The sequence below is a fragment of the Artemia sp. Qi Xiang Cuo genome, chromosome 16, assembly GCF_049724085.1.
Source record: "Artemia sp. Qi Xiang Cuo chromosome 16, ASM4972408v1, whole genome shotgun sequence".
Classification (NCBI taxonomy): Eukaryota; Metazoa; Arthropoda; class Branchiopoda; order Anostraca; family Artemiidae; genus Artemia; species Artemia sp. Qi Xiang Cuo.
The window spans coordinates 9,055,865-9,077,166 of NC_142809.1; the positions used below are offsets into that span (position 1 = coordinate 9,055,865).

General features: G+C 32.1%; 1 protein-coding gene across 3 annotated transcripts in view; it reads right to left on the reverse strand.

Moving 5' to 3' along the window:
• Positions 1–16,007: 16,007 nt before the first annotated feature.
• LOC148942542 (uncharacterized) overlaps positions 16,008–21,302 on the reverse strand; it is a 46,313-nt gene continuing 41,018 nt past the window's right edge. For 2 of the 3 annotated variants that reach the window (XR_016143057.1, XR_016143056.1), the window contains exon 2: positions 16,008–16,365. Coding sequence is in view for 1 of the 3 variants with exons in the window: in XM_089102156.1 (XP_088958282.1) it covers positions 16,036–16,365; positions 18,332–18,349 (348 nt within the window). In the remaining 2 variants the exon portion in view is untranslated. Of the gene's footprint in view, positions 16,366–18,331; positions 18,434–21,302 lie in introns of those variants that run through there. The other variant, XM_089102156.1, reaches the window with a different exon arrangement.

Below are 21,302 nucleotides of genomic sequence, written 5' to 3' on the forward strand. Positions count from 1 at the left end.
AAACAAAATTTTCATATTAATTTACTTTTATTTAGTTAAATGGCTTTCTCGAAACTTGTTTAATTTTATTTACGAACGTTTTTATTAGTAATAAATATACGTAACTTACGAATTAACTTACGTAACGAACTTCGATATTCATATATTTTTAATACGTTTATTAGGGGGTTTGCCCCCTAGTCAATACCTTGCTCTTTAAGTGAAAGTTCAAATTTTGTTCCAATTCTTTAGAAATGACCGCTTAATCACAAAAGCCGTTAATTAGAATAAATAGCTCTTATGAAAGTACTAAAAAATCTTTGGCTTAAAGAGCGAGGCATTGACTACGGGGTGAACCCAATTATATATGTAATATTTTCTGTTCGTTTAAAGTTTCGATATTGCTGCTGTTGCAGTTGAAATACTTGTTTTTTTATATTAAATTTATGATCTTTTTTAAATAATGCTGGGAAGTCCGGCGTCCCCTTCTTAGCAATGTCCCTTCCCCCATGAAAACTTACTTCATGGAAAGATCCTCCCACATAACCCCTGACCCACCCCCCCCCACCTCCACTACCAGGAAAAATCTCCCCTGAAAATGTCTGTATATTTCCAAATAACGAATACGATATGTTAACATTTAAAAAAGTTCATAACTTTCAGTCCTCCCCCCAGGAAATTGAAAGGATTAAATCATCCTAAAAGACATACTTATAACATTTTTGAACATGTTGAATAGTATGGCTATCTCAAAATTTTGACCAGGTGACTTTGGGAAAAAAATGAACGTGGGAGGGGGCCTAGTTGCCCTCCATTTTTTGGTCACTTAAAAAGGGCGCTAGAACTTTCAATTTCCATTCCAATGAGCCCTCCCACGATATTCTAGAACAACTGGTTCGATACGATCACCCCTGGGAAAAAAAAACAACAAATAAACACGCACCCGTGATCTTTCTTCTGGCAAAAAATGCGAAATTCCACATTTTTGTAGATGGGAGCTTGAAACCTCGTAGGGTTTTCTGATACGCGGAATATGATTGTGTGATTTTCATTAAGGTTCTATAACTTTTAGGGGGTCTTTCCCCCTTAGTTCGAAAATCAGCCAATTTTTCTCATGCATGTAACTTTTGATGGGTAGGATTAAACTTGATGAAACTTGTATATTAGAAATCATCAATAAAATGTGATTCTTTTGATGTATCTATTTGTATCAAAATGCCGTTTTTTAGAGTTTCGGTTACCATTGAGCCGGGTCGCTGCTTACTTACAGTTCGTTACCACGAACTGTTTGAAAGCAGGAAAATTGAAGAAACTTAAAGAGGCTCAGAAGTAATTTTGAAAATAATTTGCGACAGAAATGAGTGTTATATTTGGACTCAGGATGAACAATGCTAGTGGTATGTTTTTTTATCTATCTGATTAATCTGTTATTATAAGCCTTACCCAAAGTTTCAACTTAATGTTCCCGGTAGTTGTTCATATATTGTTTCACCTTACCCAAAGGTTTTACGGGGACCCAGGATCTGACTTCTTTCAAAAAAAAAATATGTAAGTAATGGAAAACCTTAAAAACTTACAGCCCATGCCCCACGGGCTCTGGGGGAGGGGGGAATGTTTTATCTTGGAGACACAGCTATTAGACATTTTGACTACTTTAAACAAATTGTTCTTTTTTTCCGAATTTATATCCCTATTAGCGGTAAGGCTGTACCTAAAACGGAGAGGGGGTTTAACCACCATCTGATCAACCTTCAGCATCACCTGGAAGGTTTAATTAATGAACTCAGTTTTTCCTTGCATTTTGCTTATAAGCCCGTTTGACAAACAGCATGCGTATATTTTGTTGATTTTATTTGACATCCCTCAAAATATTTCCTTAAAGCTTCATCTTAATACCAAAGGCTATATTGGAGATATCAAATATGACCCCTTTTCTCACTGAAAACCTTAGATGTAAATAGTGGAGAAATTGCTGAACTTACAGCCCTTGCCCCAGGGGGCTATGTCAAAATAAGAATCAAACAATTGATAAGAAACTGAAGTCTTATGGATCTCTAATACAGGCTACGCCATTTCAAATATATAATACCTTATCAAAGATAAAATATTTTTATCAAATCCGTATCTAGGGTCGGGGGTTTGACCCCCCCCCTTCCAGAAATTTGTATTGCACTCGTAATAATGTAAAAAAAAAAACATATAGGCAATATTTGATTTTTTTTTTAAGTTTTTTTAGTCCCACCCCTGAACCGAAGTTCTGGATACTCTTGATTATCAGCAGCAGGATTTTGGACCTTTCATGACAGTAGATGCCGCTTGAATCTTCTTAATTATTATATATTTAAACTAATAGTTTTTCAATACCAGTGATCGAACGCAGATGCAGAACTTTGTTTTGAGGGAAGGGAGAGGGATGTTGAATTGTCTAAAGCGAGTAAGTTAAATAGAAAAGGCTGAAAATTTAGCAAAACCTTTAGATTTTAGCAGAGCGCTGGCCTGAAGTTTTTGTCTTGGCGTTTAAAATGTACCTGCCTAAGTAAAAAATAATTCAAACTTACCAACCTTATAAAGCAGTTGTCCAACCTTAAGTGTTCAACCTTATAAAGCAGGTTATACAGAATAATCAAACTAATACAGTAACAACTGGCAAATCACTTTAGGTAAGTTAATTAGAAGTTGGAATATGCTGAATCAGATTAACCTATTTATATTTTGGATTATCTAATTCATCATGACATTTTGCTTTGTTAATTTGATGGCAAAATTGATTGAAATAAATTAGGGAAGTTAAAGAGTAACCTACTTTTGCAAATAGTGTATCAGAACAAATCGATTCAAAGTATGAAATCGGCCAAGAATACACAAAAAAATTTGCTTGCAACATTGAAAGAATTTTAAAGGCATTTTCTTGCATTTTATAATCTATATAAAACGAGATATTGCCCTCCGCTTGTCTCAGATACGAGGTCATTCTGGATCAAACCTTAATTTTTGCTTATATTAGCCATGGTTGTACATAGTTCCAACCCTTAATGGTGAGCATTAGAATGTCGCCTGGAGGTTGGTCCGACGGACAAATTTTCCAGAAAAGCTATCTCTCCCATTTTATGCGCATTAATTAAAAAAAATTCTAAGAAACAGACTTTTCAAAGAAAAGTAAAGAACTTCATTTAACCAAAAATGAGGAGAAATAAAGTTAAATAATCTACCAAGCGGAAAATTACCACATATCTCCATCAATAAATGAATGAAACCCAAAACGAACAGAAATTACAATAAATACCCGAGTCAAAATCGTCAGATTAGGTAAGTGAAGAGGTTTTTTAACTTATACCCAATAGAGGCATAACATACACCCAAAAACAGAAAACTAATTTATTAAAAAAAAGTTATGACTCAAAACTTTTTGTTCCCTTTACTTGCTTAAAATTTCATGCATAAGAGTGTGACAGTGTTTTGTTCTTTTTAATGACAAAAATTTAGAGACTAAATAACTTTTACTACAAAATTTGTTATAAAAATAACAAGTCAACATTCAGGAATTTTGGGCTTCCCTTTAGTAATATTTACTTAAGGAATAATGTGAATTACTAAAAAAAATTGTTTCGTTGGGTGATTCAGCTGTACGTGCATCTAGAAGAAATTCTCGTTTACCATCCTCTTATGGATATTATCCTTCAAAGGGTACTTTGAACGTTTTGGTGCCAAAATACATCTTATAACGTTTCTAAACTTCTCCATACATGAAAATCTTCAATTTTTCCACAAAAGTGTGACAACGCCATTGCAATACTGATGTATATAAAAACGAATTCACCCACATTATTTTTTTTCCTTCAAAATTAAGGCTCTTAACGAATTTTCTCAAACTTCTTACCTATCTAGATCGTTTTCTTAGCCCATAATTTCAGAGGATACAAATTTTCCCCAAACAAATATGGAGCCGTTTCAAGAAAAAACAAATGCATGCATACATAAGTACAAAATTATTCCTCATTTATAAAGATAGTATTTATAACTTAGTCAAAGTTACCCCCCCCCCCCGCCAATTAAAAAATTAGGAAAAATAGGGACTATCGTGCACTTTATATGCAAAAATTAACGAAATTGTGTTGAGTCAACATCCATTGCACTCCATTCTAGGGATTTTCCCCCTATAATGGGGATTTTTGAAGTCAACCATAACAGATGTACCAAAGACGCAAAATAATTATTTTAAATCCGTTTTTTCTATCTATTAAACCGCAAACAGCAAAACTAGAAACATGAGACAGAGTGAATTCCAATTGTTGAATGAAACATGAGATTGAGTCAAACAGTAAATTGTTTTAACGGATACGCTTTTCAACAGCTTAGTTATAACGCTTCAACAAAGCTGTTGGACCGTCCTGACTTGCAGCACACACCATATGAAATACAAACAAAACTGCCATTTCTGTATGAAAACAAAGCAAAGGCAACAGAGAAAATCAGAAACTGAATAGAATTGGACATATTGACCAAATACAAACTAATTATGAGCACTAGCAACAGTGCACCCTGAACCTGCAGAACTGGTAAATTCAAAATAAGGTTTAAGTTTAATTTACTAAATTTGTCTTTGGATTGCAATGAGAATAAAGAGTAAATGGAAACTAAAAACAAATTTACATTAAAAATAAAAGTAGAAATGTAAATAAAAGCAGTTTTTTACAATTGCGAACTTTTTGCATTCAACGCAAATTAAAGCAAAACTAAACAAAACAGATAAGTAAAACTAATGCTTTTATTAGGTTTATTTAATTATGTTTAGGATTTTGCTGTGTAAGTTATATGATAGTGTTTCCATTTTTCTTTTATTCTCTGAAATAAGCTTGAGTATCCTGTCTTTATTTTTGCAACTAATTGGACCAGCAAGAAACAATAGCGATTTTTATAAATAATTATAATCAAGCAATACACAAAAAAATATCTGAGAAAAAAGAGACAGAGTAAATTTATGTGGGAAACTATTTCCTCACCCAGAAATAATAATATCTGGGAAAACTATTTGTCTCTTATTAAAAATACACTTTTGATTTTGGAAGCTTAAAACATTCCCTAGATGATAAATCAAGAAGTACCAATAATTCTCTGTTGACGTATATATTAGAGCTATTGACTTTTGTCTGATTCAACATGATTCTATTGATTTAAAAGACAACAGCCGTGTTATTCACCTACTTTGATCGACAGAGAAACACAAATAACAGTTTCTTTTAGTTTCGCAAGGAAAATAACCAGTATGTATCATAAGGCAATTTAACTTAATTTAGCTATTAATATAGTTTAATTCACTTACATGATGCTGGATCCCTTTCAACGAATACTTCAACGAATTTCAACGAATATTGAATTTCAACGAATACTAAAATTCTGACAAAGACCACACAGTCTTTCCATCATACAAAAGAATAGAAGGTAGCGAGGAAATTGTTATAACTTCATATAATATTTGTGATTGGCTAGGATGTATTTATGTTTTGTAAAAATTATTTTTTTTTCTTTGTAAGATGTATTTTTTTGTAGAAAGTATTTTGTATTTTGTAAGAACAATATCTGATTTCTTAGGATGTATTTTATTTTGTAAGAATTTTTTTTGTAAGAATTATTTTGTATTTTTTAAGAACAGTTTTTGATTGTTTAGAATGCATAATAGGTCTCTGAATAGTCTATGCAAAATCAGATTTATTGAAACCAACTTTACTAAGACCTTACCAATATTTTCCAAAAACCAACAAAGTAATGCAAGAAAATTTTTTGTTGAAATAACAACATGTATAATCTTAAAATAAAATCTTACATACTCTACTATACATTATTCATATCATTAAACAACTTTGGATATTTTGAAATGAATCTGTTCCATAAGATAATTCATACTGTTTTCTCTTGATAGTTTTACTTTTTAGTATTGTAACAAGAATTACAAGAATTGCTTTTTTGTTTTGTAATAAGTATCTTGTATTTTGTAACAACAGTTTGTGATTGTTTAGGATGTATTTTCGTTTTGTAAGAATTATTTTTGTTTTGTAAGAAGTATTTTGTATTTTGCGAGAAGAATTTGCGATCTCTTAGAATGTATTTCTGTTTTGAAAGAATTACTTTTCTTTTGTTTTGTAAGAAGTATTTTTTTTAAAAGTATAAAGTATTTTGTAAGAATAGATTGTAATTATTTAGGATATATTTTCATTTTGTAAGAATTACTTTGGTTTCTTAAAAAGTATTTTGTAATAAGAATTTTTCATTTCTTAGGATGTATTTTTGTTTTGTAAGAATTACTTTCTCTTTTTAAGAAGTTTTTTTTTTGTAAGAAGTATTTTGTACTTTGTAAGAACAATGTTTTTTTAGGATGTATTTTGGTTTTGCAAGAAATATTTTTTGTTTTGTAAAAGTATTTAAATTTTTTATGAAGAATTTGTGATTTCTTATGATGTACATTTATTTTGTAAGAATTATTTGTTTGCTTTGTAAGAAGTATTTTTTGCGTTGTAAGAAGTATTTTGTATTGTGTAAGAACAATCTCGGATTCTTTAGGATATTTTTAGCTTTGTAAGAACTATTTTTTGTTTTGTAACGTGTATTTTGTATTTTGTAAGAATAGTTCCGAATTGTATAGGATGTATTTTCGTTTTATAAGAATTATATTTGCGTCTTATTTGGTATTCTGTATTTTGCAATAAGAATTTGTAATTTTGTAGAATGTATTTTTGTTTCGTTAGAATCATTTATTTTTTAAGACTTATTTTTTGCTTTTTAAGAAGTATTTTTGTATTTTTTAAAAACAATCTCTAATATTTTAGGGTTTATTTTTGTTTTGTAAGAACTATTTTTTTTTGTAGGAAGTATTTTGTATTTTGCAACTATTATTTTATATTTTGTAAGAAGTATTTTTTGTTTTGTAACAAGTATATTGTAAGTTACAAGAATTATGTCCGATTGTTTAAGATGTATTTTCGTTTTATATGAATTATTTTTGTTTTGTAAGAAGAATTTTGTATTTTGTAAGAAGAATTTGTGATTTCTTAGGATGTATTTTTGTTTTTTTAAGAATTATTAAGTTTTGTCTTGTTAGAGGTATTTTTTGTTTTTTAACATGTATTTTGTATTTTCTAAGAACAGTTTGTAAAGGTTTAGGATGTATTTTAGTTTTGTATTAATTATGTTTTTTCGTAATAAGTATTTTATATTTTCTAATAAGAATTTGTGATTTCTTAGGACGTAATTTTTATTTTAAGAATCATTTTTGCTTTGTAGGAAGTATTTTTTGAAAGAAGTATTTGGTACTTTGTAAGGACAATCTCTGATTTCTTAGGATGTAGTTTTGTTTGGTAACATTTTTTTTTCGTATCAAGTATTTTGCATTTTGTAAGAAGATTTTGCCATGGGCTCGGATGTATTTATGTTTTGTAAAAACTATTTTTTGCTTTGTAAAAAGTATTTTTTGTAGAAAGTATTTTGTATTTTGTGAGAACAATATCTGATTTCTTAGGATGTACTTTTGTTTTGTAAGAATAGTTTTCTTATAAAAACTATTTTTTACTTTGTAAAAATTATTTTTGTAGAAAGTATTTTGTATTTTGTGAGAACAATATCTGATTTCTTAGGATGTACTGTTGATTTCTAAGAATAGTTTTTTTTTCTTTTGTAAGAAGTATTTTGTATATTTTAAGAACAGTGATTTGTTAGGATGCATAATAGGTTTCTGAAGAGTCTATGCAAAATCATATTTATTGAAACCAACTTTACTAAGACCTTACCAATATTTTCCAAAAACCAACAAAGTAATGCATAAAATATTTTTATTGAAATATCAACATGTAAAATCTTAAAATAAAAATATCTTCCATACATTACTACACATTATTAATATCATTAAACAACTTTGGATATTTTAAAATGAATCTGTTCCATAAAATAATCATCCTTTTCTCTCTTGATAGTGTAGGTATTCTCTTCTCTTAATTCGTAGCCAGTAGAATAGTCGTTAATCCATTTTGAGTCATTCACAATTTTTACTGTCGTGTCAGCTACAGGTTCGATATGCGTTTTATCTTTGGTATTATTGGGTTCATTGACTATATTTGTTGGCATACAATTAATGGTAGTAATAATGTTCACATGTGTCTTGTTCTCCATCAATTCATCTTTATACCCCGTTGTTATATTGTGTGCCAATGCCCTTTTATTTCTGCTTTTGATTTAACTGTCTATTACCACGTTATTGTTACACAGGTAACAGTTCTGGCACGTAGACAAGACGTGGCTTATGATATAAGCGCAGCAGTAAGCCTCTATTTTCCCCTTTGCTTTCATTTGAATACTAATACCAAAACAACGGTAGTAGTATCTATCAACAGGTAACTTGTTGCAAGAACCATGAGTAAGAATTTGACCTTCAATGTTAACTTAGTTTTATGTTTGCATTCTCTTTGAGCATTATCATCTCTGGATATCTCACCCTTGAATATCCAAAATCAGTTTATAGCCCAAGTTCTGAGAATTTTTATTATATTATTTTAATATTTTTCGTTGTTTTCCCTGGGTTTAATAAATCCAAGACTTACAAAATTCAAACATGAGGGCTGAATGGTACTGCGACGCTGTTTTAACACACGCCTAGGGGTAATCTTGACTAAGGATATGCTAGCACCTGTCGTTTTTCAACAATAATTTACCTTATTTCAATATTTGTATCGTACTTTTAATATTTTTTAGAGCTTAAAGGGCCAATATTTCGACAGTTTTAAGATATTATATTAAAGTTATTCGTTATTTCCCTTGGCTTTAACAGATCCAAGGCTTACAAAATTCAAACATGAGAGAGGAATGGCACAGTGACGCCGTTTTCTCGCACATCTGATGGCAATTTTGATTAAGCACTTGTGGATTTTCAACAATTATTCATGATATTTTAGGAGTTGGAATAAGCACATTAAAAATGTATGGAGCTAGAATCAAATTGATTATAAGTTATAAATCTAGTTAAAAGAACCTTTAAAACAGGACTCAGAAGTTTGAGTTTTACTGCCCCCCCTAGAAATCGCTTGCAGAGGGCAAGGATGATATTAGATGCTAATTTTTTGGCATTGTTGAGGTATTTTTGAGAACCCTTAACGAAAATACAGCGTTTCTTTCAGTGCAAGTTAGATTTTCACCCTTCCCTCACCCTCCATGTTTTGGACCATTAGCACATTTTCAACCGTTTCACTCCGAAATTAAGCTAGTGAATCTAAATTAAACAGTATGTTTTTGAACAGCGAGAAGTCGCCATTTCTTTGCTAGAGCATGATATTCCAACCAATCTACGCTACAGTACCCCACTAATATTGCTCTGTGGCACTCTCTGACATCACATCATCATTCCTAAGACATTTTTCAGACATTTCTTGTTATAATGTATGCTTCAACCCATTCATTCTTGTTTTTCGCAACCAAAGCCATTCATGATGCTCTAAAAAAGACATCACACCACCATGGTATTACGCGGCCGGCCCAAACCGGGAAATTTTGACTATGGATATACAAGAATTTAAGGATTTAAGCAATTATCTTCAATATTTTAACATTTACTTCATATATTTAATATTTTCTAGTGCTTATGGTTCCAAGGTTTGAGAATTTTAAGATAGTATTTACCATATTTTATTATTTTTTACGTGTTTTTCACTATTTTCCTGGGGTTTAACATATCCAGGGCATGAAAACATTCAGCTTCGAAAGACACGCATGACTTAGGGTACTTTTATACTATTGTGTAGTGGTTTTTCGTATCAGAGTTATCTTCGTTGATGTTTCAAAGTGCATTTGAAAGCTTTCTCGTTTGAATCATATGACTCAGGATGTATTTATAGTGTTGTGTCTACACCCCGGCGCCGCACCGATGAGGGAAGACCGGCACCGGCGGGACCAAAAACAGCGCATCCGGTAAGATGTCGGTGGCGTGCCGCCGGTGTAATCAATGTTGACCGCAAACATTAATGTTTTCATCAGTTTTCTCAAATCACAGTTTAAATTTACAACAGATTTGAGCCTATTCATGAGTTCAAAAATTGTCGCTGGCTGGAAACTGGTCTTCTTCGTTATTCATCAAGAGAAGTAGAAATCTGATAGAAACGAAATGGTTGTGGCGTTTCAGAACCCTTGTATAATACGAGTAGTTGAAGTATCTATTAGCTATGTATTCTTAACATAAATAATTATCAAAATTATTAGTTTTTTTCATCGAGCATTACTGCATACAAAACATCAAATACCGTATATCAAAAATCGTCAGTTATCTGGGTAAAAACTTTGAATATAACTTTGAACTTAGAAGCTAAATTTTTCATAATACCCTTTGCCTATATCTGTTTTGTCACCTTTAAAACAGTTAAAATGGGCGACTTTGATATTGATTTTTTTTTTGCTCTTTCGGATTCCTAAAAAGCCTTTTTGTGTTAAAAACTGGTTTTTAATAACAATTCTTTAAAAAATGCATTTTAAAGTTTTTCTGGCTTCTTTATAGAATATATGTCATATAGGCTAAGGCTGAACTGCTGCTTTTTTATTGCTTTTAGCTGCTCTTTTGGATATTGTTCATTTTTTCTTTTGAGGATTCATTTCAAATTTTAAACTGATTAATACCTAAAATCAGTCAAATTATAAACTGCATCTAAAATGAGTAAATTTATCAAATTGAAAAATACATGATGAACACTTCACATGAGAACACTTCAATTACAATGAAACAAAAAACACTTAGTAGTTTATTCGGTATGAAGAAAAATGAAGTGCCAGCTATTTTCTTAGGTAAAAAATGAAAAGCTCATCCGTTTTAAATGTAATTAAATGAAATAATATGCAGACTGAAGTAGTTCCAGGAAGATGTTGATATTTTCTTCCTAGTTCGTCACTTTTAATCCAAGCAAAATGTTAGGACACTTAGTATCAGTTATTGAGTTTAAGCTTTGATTTCCAAATGCTCACAAAAATTACCAAATTTAAGAAAGTCGGCACAATAAGTCAGCTGTGGTCAAAATACTCAAAGACTCCTTCTTGATCCTCACCCAGGCTCAAACCTTCTGCTATGGTCATTTCCATGGAAATCTCTAAATAGTTTCTTTTTAAATAGCTTTCAAGCATAGTTAGGGGTATTTAGCCTTTTTTGCTTTTCTTCAAATCTTTGAAAAAAGTTTTAATATTCCAAATTTTACATTTCTTATAATTGTCCCTATTTTTGGCCATCATTTGTGGGGTGATTAAATTTTTTAAACCACCGTAGATTCTTAAGAGCGTTGCAAGATCTAGTACCCTGAGGTCATAAGACTGTCAAAGACTCCTCCTTGAACCTCCCAAATTGAAAGATTTATTACGACCTGGCCTTTTAATGTAACTTGGACACTGGACCAAGAGCGCCATTGTAACTCGAGCGCAACGTTAGGTGTGGATGTCGATATTGCTTTCGTTATACCAATTCGTTTTAGTATGAATCTGCCTGGTACTTATGAATGAATGTTTTCAAAGTAAACCCTTTTCATCAATAATAAAAAATGGATTTGACGCATGTGTCCCTTTCCCTTTGGACGATAAAACCATGCAAGTGCTGTATCAAGTATAACTCACCAAAATCTTGTTAATTTTTGTCAACTTTTCAACTTTTTGGCATCCCTGCTTTCAATAAAAAAATCAAGGTACTATCACTTAAATATAATAACTCCCTATGCCCCCCTCTGGATACCATCTTGATAGGATACCGTCTCTGCTTTAAATAAAAAAAATTAACTTATTGGCACCCCTGCTTTAAAAAAAAATCGAGGTATTGTCGTTTAAATATGATAGCTAACTACCCCCCCCACCCCTCTAGATACCACTTTGATAGGATGCCGTCTCTGCTTTAAATTTAAGAAAAAATAACTTTTTGGGGATCCCTGATTTCAATAAAACAAATTTCGAGATATTATTATTTAAATGTAATACCTCCCTACCCTCCCCTCCTCTGGATACCACCTTGATAGGATAACGTCTCAACTTTAATTAGAAAAATAATTTACTTAATAGTTAAATAGGTCACTATATGGTTCAAACAAACACGCAAAATAACGTTAAACAGCTTAGTGTTCCTTGAAAAAAATGAGGGTATGAGTAAAGCGGTACAAACACAACAACAAAAATGTCGAAATTATTCAGATATACCTCAATATTGGAAAACTGAGTCATAGATTCGCCGTGGCATTCAATAAGATCCAAAGAATCTAATTAAAGGGGAGCACACACAAAAGCCGAATTAGGCTAGTAGCCCATGAGAAATCGCAAAATACCCAAGACAATGAACAAGTCCTAATGGGGGGGGCTTGGGTCTATCAAAATATTTCAATGGTTTCCCAGGGAATTTTATATTATTTTCTTCTGTCTCCACTTTAAATAAATAAAAAATATCTTTTTGGCATCCCTGCTTTCAATAAAGAAATAAGGCATTATCATTTTAAAATGATAGCCCCCTATCCCCTCCCTATAGGCAATAATTTAAAATTTATTTATGAATCTTATTTTTGGGGTAACTTCCGGTTCAATATTTAATTCACTGACCTTATAAATAGCTTAGTCTATAGCTAAATTTTGTCTCAATAGAAGTTTTTTTTTGGGGGTGGGGGTAAAATTTTTTCAGACAGAAAATTGTTTTTTCTTTAATCTATCAGGCGTTCAACAATTGAGTATTAAACATTAAGAAAATCTTATCTAGAACCAGCAAAAAACAAAAAATCTGCAAACGTACAATTCAGCTGTGGAAGCAATCGGTCGGCTGTCAATTTCAAAATTCAACTGAAGGCTGAAGCTGTATAGTAGTGAATGTGTTCTATAATTCTATTCAACTTGAAAATATGATTATTGACTATGAATGATGTAAGAAATAGCGATTGGGAAACTGCATTCGAAATGATTTAAACTCATTTCATAAAGACGATACTTTTTTGTCAACATATGAAGAACTGTGTATATTGCAATATTTGCAATTGCATATTCCATCTGTCTGGTTTTTATGCAAAGTAGCAAAAGAGACGAAACTTAATGAACAAGAAAGTAGTGAAGAATTATGGTAGGCAAAGTAATATTTGGCAGGGAAAGTCACTGGTGATAAATCGCTAGGTTTGGCACCGTAATTGCGTGATTTTCGGTGATTCGGGGAACTTATTTTTTTTGGGGTGTCACAAAAATCCCATGTTAATCTGCTATGGACCTATTTAAAGACAAAGGGTGTCGTGAGGTCAGAGGACTTTCGTGAAAATCCTATGGAAAAAAATGAAGTGCATGTCGTAGAAAAAGGGAATGTTGCATAAATCCCATGTTAATCTTATATAGGCATTGCAGAAAGCCGTGATCAGATACTTGTTATTTCACAATTTCGAAAAAAAACTGTGTAAATTTTGATGACAGGGTGGGGCTTGGTTGAGTTTAATAGTTCCATTAGCCTTTTATCCGGCTCTGTTTACTTGTTCAAGTGAAGCCGTTTGTCAAATAAAATTGTAAAGAAGAGATTATAGGCCATTTGCTTTCGTTGTTGCATTTTGATGGGGACAAGGGTCCACGATGGACAAGGATCCTTACACGCTTACTGTGAAATTATAATCTTTTCCATATTCTTGCTTTTCTTATATCTCCATGCTAATTGTCTTTTTTTAATTTGTATACGCCCATGTGTTTTTGAGACGTTGTATTTTCAACAAAATACTTTCATTAGTACGTGTATGCATTGATTCATTCGTTTCCGAGCTTGTCCTGTGTAGAATAGGTATCTAATAAATAAATTTCATTTAATTTCATTCTGTTTGTATGCTACTTTCTTTTCGTAGTAAATTAATTAAGAAAAGGTGTAATAGTCTTCTTATTTACTTAGCAGGATTATACTGAGGAGCGCAAAAACACATATACGGGAAAGTGAAAAAAACGTGAAAACAAAACACACTTTAATGTTTTCATTTTTTGACTTTAATAAATAAAGAAGTAATAAGACTGTAAGGAATAAATATCACAATATGTATATCAAATTGACAACAAACGATTATTGTTTTTTTAGTAAAGTGCAAATTATGTTCTGGTCTTGAAAAGGCTTGGGTCAAATTTTTCAGGAGGGAATTTTTTTTAATTAGAATGATATTTTAAAAAATACAAAAAAGGGATGATACAGATGTCACTCATGATTTTTCTATTAAAAAAATAATGTTTGTAGTGACTTTTTTTTACTTTTTTATTTAACTAAAAATTTTCTAATTTTTTCCATGTCTTAAAATCATTAAGCATACATATAACAAAAAATTACTTGTGCTATTTTTAAAAATAGTCTTAATACGTCTTTGACAGAAAACTTGTAGCTATTAGAAATATTTTTAATATTCAGAAAAACCCTGTTACCTCCAAGGGAAATTTGAAAATATTAAGCAAAAATTGTTAGTACGTATTAAAGAAAAAGTGGTTACTTCGAAGAGAAAATTTGTTAGTGTCAAGAGAAACTTGCTACTTCTAACAGAGAACTTGGTAGCATTAACAGAAATATTATTACTTCTAAGAGAAGTTTGTTATCTTTGACGGAAAACTTACTGCTATTAGAAAAAAATTATTACTATTAAAAAAAAGCTGTTACCTCCATGATAAATTTGATCGTATTAAGTAAAAATGTGTTAGTATTAAGGAAACAATTTGTTACTTCGAAGAAAAAATTTGTTTATGTTAAAAAAAAGCTGCTACTTCTAATAGAAAACTTGGTATCATTAACAAAAAATTGTAACTTCTAAGAGAAATTTGTTATCTTTAGCGGAAAACCTTCTCCTATTAAAAAAATTTTGTTACTATCAAGGAAAAAAATTGTTCATTCGAAGAGGAAATTTGTTCAAGAATGACTGGTAGGGAGAGGTGTTTTTTAAAAAAAACTAATGATTATATACGATCTACAAACATATAAAAATTAGTAAATGCTCTCTTTCTTAGATTTGATATTGTTCGGCACCATCCCCGAAAGGTCCAGGTTCAAAATATTCCGCGGACTGAATTCAATAGCTCAATAAAGGAGAGTAGGGAGGGATGATACAATTTGATATCATTTTATTGGTCGTTTTATTAGCCAAAACTGTATAAGGAACAGTCCCTATACACTAAGCATATAACAAAAATGTATATCACAAACTTCTTGTTTATTAAAGTCCTCGTCGAAAATCCTTTTATTAAACATGTTGCTAGATAAAGCTCACTTTATCTGATTAAAATAACATGGACGGTCTTTCTCTTATATCAGAATAATTGGTTTACGTAATACTATGGGCCCGCTTGTATTCGTGGCGATGTTATAGAAGAATTTTCTTTATAAACCGGAAGTTGCGATAACATCCTATGTGTGCGCTTGGAATGACAGGATATGGGCCCCATTAAAGTAATGGCATTGTTTAAGAAAGAATATATCGTTTCAAGAGAAATTGTAGGTCTCATAGTGGAATTACAGCTCCAATAGCATATTGGGATATGTATGTATTTGGATCCAAAGAGCCTATAGGACGGGTTAGTAGCTCCAAAAGTTCATCGGGGTATGTGTGTATTGAGTCCCAAAGGGCCTATACTACTCTCGTTATGAGTTTGACTAAGTTATATTTTGTAATTTATGTTTGTTTTGAGTTTCATTTATTTATTAAGAATGATTTGTGAAAGTTTTACGCTTGAAAGATGTGAAAAACAAAATTGTAGAATTTGACGACAATTTTGTTCGTAAAAACTTAAACAATAAGAATTTTCTGGTACCCAAAACCAACTCTCCTTTCAAAGGAAAGCTAAACCCTCTTAAACTTTTTGGTGCCATATATTTTTAGCCTAATTTTGATAATTATTCGCCTACATTTTGTGTGTGTGTTTTTTTTTTTGTTTTTTTTTACTTGGCTCTCGTTACTGCCAAAAATTACAGAAGTTCATATGGAAGTATTTTTGAAACAAGACAAATCAACGAATATATCCGCTAACACAAAAATACCAATTATAGTAAGATAAATATATTTGAGTAGGTTCTACGAAAATTTAACACTAACGTTTACATTTTGCTGATATTAGACAATAGCAAAAATCGGCAATATTGAGGATTTTGTCTCTGACACTTTTAATTAATTCCTCCTTAAAAATTAGCACTTGAGAGCTAGTAGGTGTAGCATTTCTCATCCAGTGACAGAAACACTTGCTCTTCCAGCAAGTTAGTCCAGTGTGCCAGTTAAGCCAGTTGGGAGCCAGAAGCGATCTAAATTTTGGATTTTCTTGTCTATGTTTGTCACTTTCAACATTTACTGACGAAGGTCTTGCGTCACAACGGTCTTTGGCCTCAACAATTTCTTCTACCACTTGTGATATACTTTCTGAGCTCTGGAATGGAATAACAAATCATTTATAAACCTTAAGAAGATTACTTGTTTTAAAACTGTACAATTCATATAGCATTTGTTTTGAATATCGCCAGAAGTATTAAGAAAACTTTTTTTTTTTTTTTTTTTTTTTTTTTTTAGGAAATGACTTTTTAAGCAAAGGCCTAAAAAGGTGACAAAAAAGTATTTCAGTAAATAACTACTGTATTTCTGAACCAAAACCATGCATTTACGAGTATTCCATGAAAGCAACAGGACATCAAATTCGACCAACTACTCGAACTAGTGAGCATTTGAAACAGTTGAAACTTTCCCTCTTTGAGAAGTATTTTAAGATTTCCTCAGTCATCGAGCACTGAAAATCATTCACATAGCAGTCTTCACATAGCAGGTCCTACTATCTCTGTTGCTAGCCTACGGAGAAACACAACCCAAAGATTTCAAAGCTTTGGAATTTTTCCAAAATTCCATAAAAAGAAAAATTAAATTCAAAACAAGAGTTATTAATCTTTGGTATCCTAATACCCAGTTTTAGGACATAAGTATTACTTTATGAAGGTATAAGACTTCATTTTTTCTTCTTCAACAATTAAGTTGGTATAACTATATAACTAAGAGGTCTTCTACTTCTGTTTTGAAATTAGCCAAAAAAAAAATTAATCAAATTTTGCTGTTGAACTGAGCATGAATAAGATGCTTTTCTAGAATAGAATTGATCTTTTTTTATATAACAGTTTTGTTTTAAATGTGTTTCTTTGTTTTCACTTACTAAGGGGGCCAAAAGGGCAGTACTGAAGAAGGGGAATTGTATTGTCACAGTTCGGTGCTTAGCCCCTATCGGTCTTCCTATTGTGCGTTCGCCTCATGATCAAAAATGGAAAATATAGAATCAATGTAAAAATCGTGCTGATTCACGTTGATACACCATATCAATCTGCCCCCCTCACCTGGCTTATCAACTTTTCCCATGCTATTATGTATCGTTTAATCCAAATAAACAAATAAACTATATGAAGTAATATGAAATTTTTCTTTTTCAACAAAAATGGATTTGTGTTTTTTCTAAGTTTTTAAAATACTTATGATGTGTAAATTCCTCTTTTTCCCTTTCCATAGCACACCTCAACAAGACTAAAAAACAAATTTGTAATAATACTCTCAAATTTGGAAAACCTTCATTTTCACCGGGGAGAAGGGGAGGAAACGCCTAGAACCGTGTATGCAGTTGCAAAAGGGTGCATTAGCAATACCTTGTGAACCGCTGTATCATGTTGTAACTTTCAGGTATCTTGATAGGGAGGACGTTGAACTACTCAAAAGGCACTATGTACATACTGCTAATACTACTTCTACTGCTACAAAAACTACCCCCTTTTTGTGGCCCCTTCCTATATTTAACAGGTAAAAGTTCAGATTGGCTACACCCTCCCAATTATTAACATGCCAGTTCAAGATGTTACTATTTTACTGTCTGGCTTCAATTTCTACATAATAGCATTGATAAATGTTTTCCATTTCAAATTTCCAATGTCCTGGAAATATGTGTAGGTCAAATTAAACTAATTTGCTGTGCTAGTCTTGCTGTTTCGTGTCAAAAGTCCCGAGTATATACTAGTTAGCGCAGAAGTATCGGTAATTTTGGAAGATTACTTCTTTCTAAACTTAACACAAAAAAAAAGAGTAATTGCCGACTACTCTCTTCCAACAAAGCACTCATTCCAATTATAATAATTGCTATCGTGATGATTGTGTACTGGCCTACAGCCCTCTTCTAAAGTCTGAATATAGCTCTAGGCAGGCAAGTAGACATATTTTATTTCCCAGATGGGCTAGGCATCGAAGTCCCTCCATGTGCACGTCCCTAACCCCGGACAATACACAAAGGTTTACAAATATAAAATCTAAACATGCAGAAGTTCAGTCTAAATGTATTTGATAACCCTCTTAATTTATCCTAAAACACTTACTGCAATACAGTTTTCCATTTTGACTTCTTTTTCTGGTTAAAAGCTCTTCAGATATGTTGCATGTTGCGTACCACTACCAAATCTTAATTGAATCAATGCCAATCATAGTTTTTCCACTTGTCTAGTTCTAGAATCCTCAGTTTTAATTACTCAAAAGTAACCCAAGGGACTTATGTTTCATCACAAAGTCACATAATGTCATTAGCATTTTGATGCTCCACAAATTTTCTATTCAAATGACCCAATAATTTCCTATTTCCGGGACACAGCTGGTCACGGGTTAGAAGCCTGCATGAGTTTTTTTTCCGTTCTATAAATAATTAAATGAAGAAAAATAATTTTTCTTCAACTGAAAGTAAGGAGCAACATTAAAACTTAAAACGAACAGAAATTATTACGTATACGAGGGAAATTGCTCATACTCAACACCCCGCTCTTTACGCTAAAGTTTTTTAGTAGAAAGAAAAGCTTCTTATTGTTCTAATTAAAAGAACAAAGTGTTTCAGGAGTCAGTCTTAAAGAATTGGGAAAAAATTCAAACTTTAGCGTAAAAAGTGTTTCGTTTCAAGTTCGTTTTAAGTTTTAATGTTGCTCCTTACTTTCTGTTGGAAAAACTTTTTTTTTTAATTTATGATTGTTTTTTAAATAATGCTAATAAATCAGGCTAAACCTCCGTGGAAAAATCCCTCCTCCTGACATGATTTATTTTCTAGACCATTGGTTCTCAAATTGTGGTACGTTACCCCTTGGGGGTGCACAAAAATTTTTAGGGGGTACACAGCCAGCCAACAAAAAAATAAACAACCCTTTAACTCTAGGACAGGTAATTTTATTTATATTTTAGCTATAGTGTACTTAGTAGGCTATTTGATAATTGAGAAGGGGTACCTAAAATGTTTTGTGGGTAAAAAGGCGTACAGTGTGTAAATATATTTAAGAACCAATGCGCTAGACAATTCAATCCTGGTGACAATTTATCCCGGACACTTGAACTTAACATCTCCACGTGTAAAATTGAATCGACAAGGAGAAAGCAAGACATAAGAAAAATCTCGTATAGAAATTCTGTGAAATTTTTACCAGTGTAAAATTTCCCCTGAAACTTCCCTCTCCACGACAAATTGTCCCCGTGGAAAATCCTCCCTGTAGAAAATTCTCTCCCCTCACACAAAAAAATGTATGCATACTTCTCAATAGCAAATACTTTTAATTTCCGTTCGAATGACCCCTCTCGATATTCTAAGACTACTGGGTTGATACAATCACCCCTGGAAAAAAAATAGCTAATAAACACGCATCCATGACCTTTCTTATGGCATAAAATACAAAATTCCACATTTTTACAGATAGGAGCTTTAAACCTCTGTAGTTGGGTTCTCTGATACGCTGAATTTGATGGCGTGATTTTCATGAAGATTCTAGAACTTTTTGGGGATTTTCCTTATTTTTCGAAAATCAGATACATTTCTTCAGGCTCGTAACCTTTGATGGGTAAGACTAAATTTAATGAAACTTACATATTTGGAATCAACATAAAAATCTAAATCTTTTGATATATCTATTGGTATCAAAATTCCAATTTTTAGAGTTTCGATTGCTATTGAGCCGGGTCGCTTCTAACTTACAGTTCGTTACCACAAAATGTTTGAGAAATGTTTCTCTCTACCTTTGTCTTTGAAAACAAAACAAATATCATTGGTATATTGCAGGAAAGACTAAAGGAAAATACTCTGTCTGAATCAAGTTCTGCAAAAACTGCTACTAAGCGTCGGTACTGTTTTCTTTTTTTTAATTAAGGGGTAAGAGCAAGCCGGAAAAACGGGGGGAGGCAGCAAGAAGAAGAAAAGGTTAACAGCCAAGAGGGAGGAATAATTGGTTGTTTCTGTTCTTATGGGGACAAAAAAGAAACAACTATGCTAAATACATAAATTTAGTTTTTGTTATTTAGCTATCTATTTGGGAAAAAATATGGTTTTCAAAATGATTAATTACAATACTAAACAAACCCTTTCGTGAAATAAGAATAGATGAATCATCCCACAAATATATTCAGGAATAAAATAATAAACAATTTTCCAGTGAATACAATAATTGGCAGCCTTTCAGCAGGAGCTCCAAAGGCTCCTTTCAGCAGCCTTTCAAAAGACTATTTCAGCAGCCTGAAAGGCTCCTTTCAGCAGCCTTTCAAAAGACTATTTCAGCAGCCTGAAAGGCTCCTTTCAGCAGCCTTTCAAAAGACTATTCGATCCCTAGATTTTAAAAAAAATGGCTTTCTTTATAACAGTTTGATTAGAAATAACTTTATTATAGTTCCATTGAAAAAAAAACATCAAAATTCCAATCCCCCTAGATTTTGAAAAAATATATTTTACCCTCAATCCTCCTCTACATTTTCGTGAGTTGGATTCCCTACATTTCAAAACTCAAGAGAAAAGAGAAATTGTTTGAAACATTTTTGTCACTGAATTTGTAATTTCATACTTACTGGACAATTCTCATCGATCTCGACAACTAAATAAATACTAATTATAGGTGAAAAGTGGCCCAGACATTCTTGGGGTGGGAGGAGTATTTGTTGAAATGTGCTTGAATACTTAGCCCAAACATCCATGTATACCACAATCTGTGGATTCCAGAAACTGGTTTGCTCTGTGTCCATGTCAGCCCAGGGGGGGGGGGGTAGGGGGAATTCTTCCGTAAAAGAAAATATTGCACAAACAAGAAAAACGAATAAAAAGCCAGATACTACGGAATGCAACCTGGTTCTATTTTAAAAATACCAAACCCCCTCAAGTTAGTAATATCCTCTTCCCCCCTCCCTTAATTTTTAGTAATGATGCTTGAGATGGCGATTGAGGTCCAGATAAAGGGCTTAAGTATATTAGGAGTATTACTCCTTGTTCTTTACGCAAAAATCTTAAAGTGCTTCAAGAGTCCTTCTTATTAAAATTCAACAGCCCTTGTGCGTGAG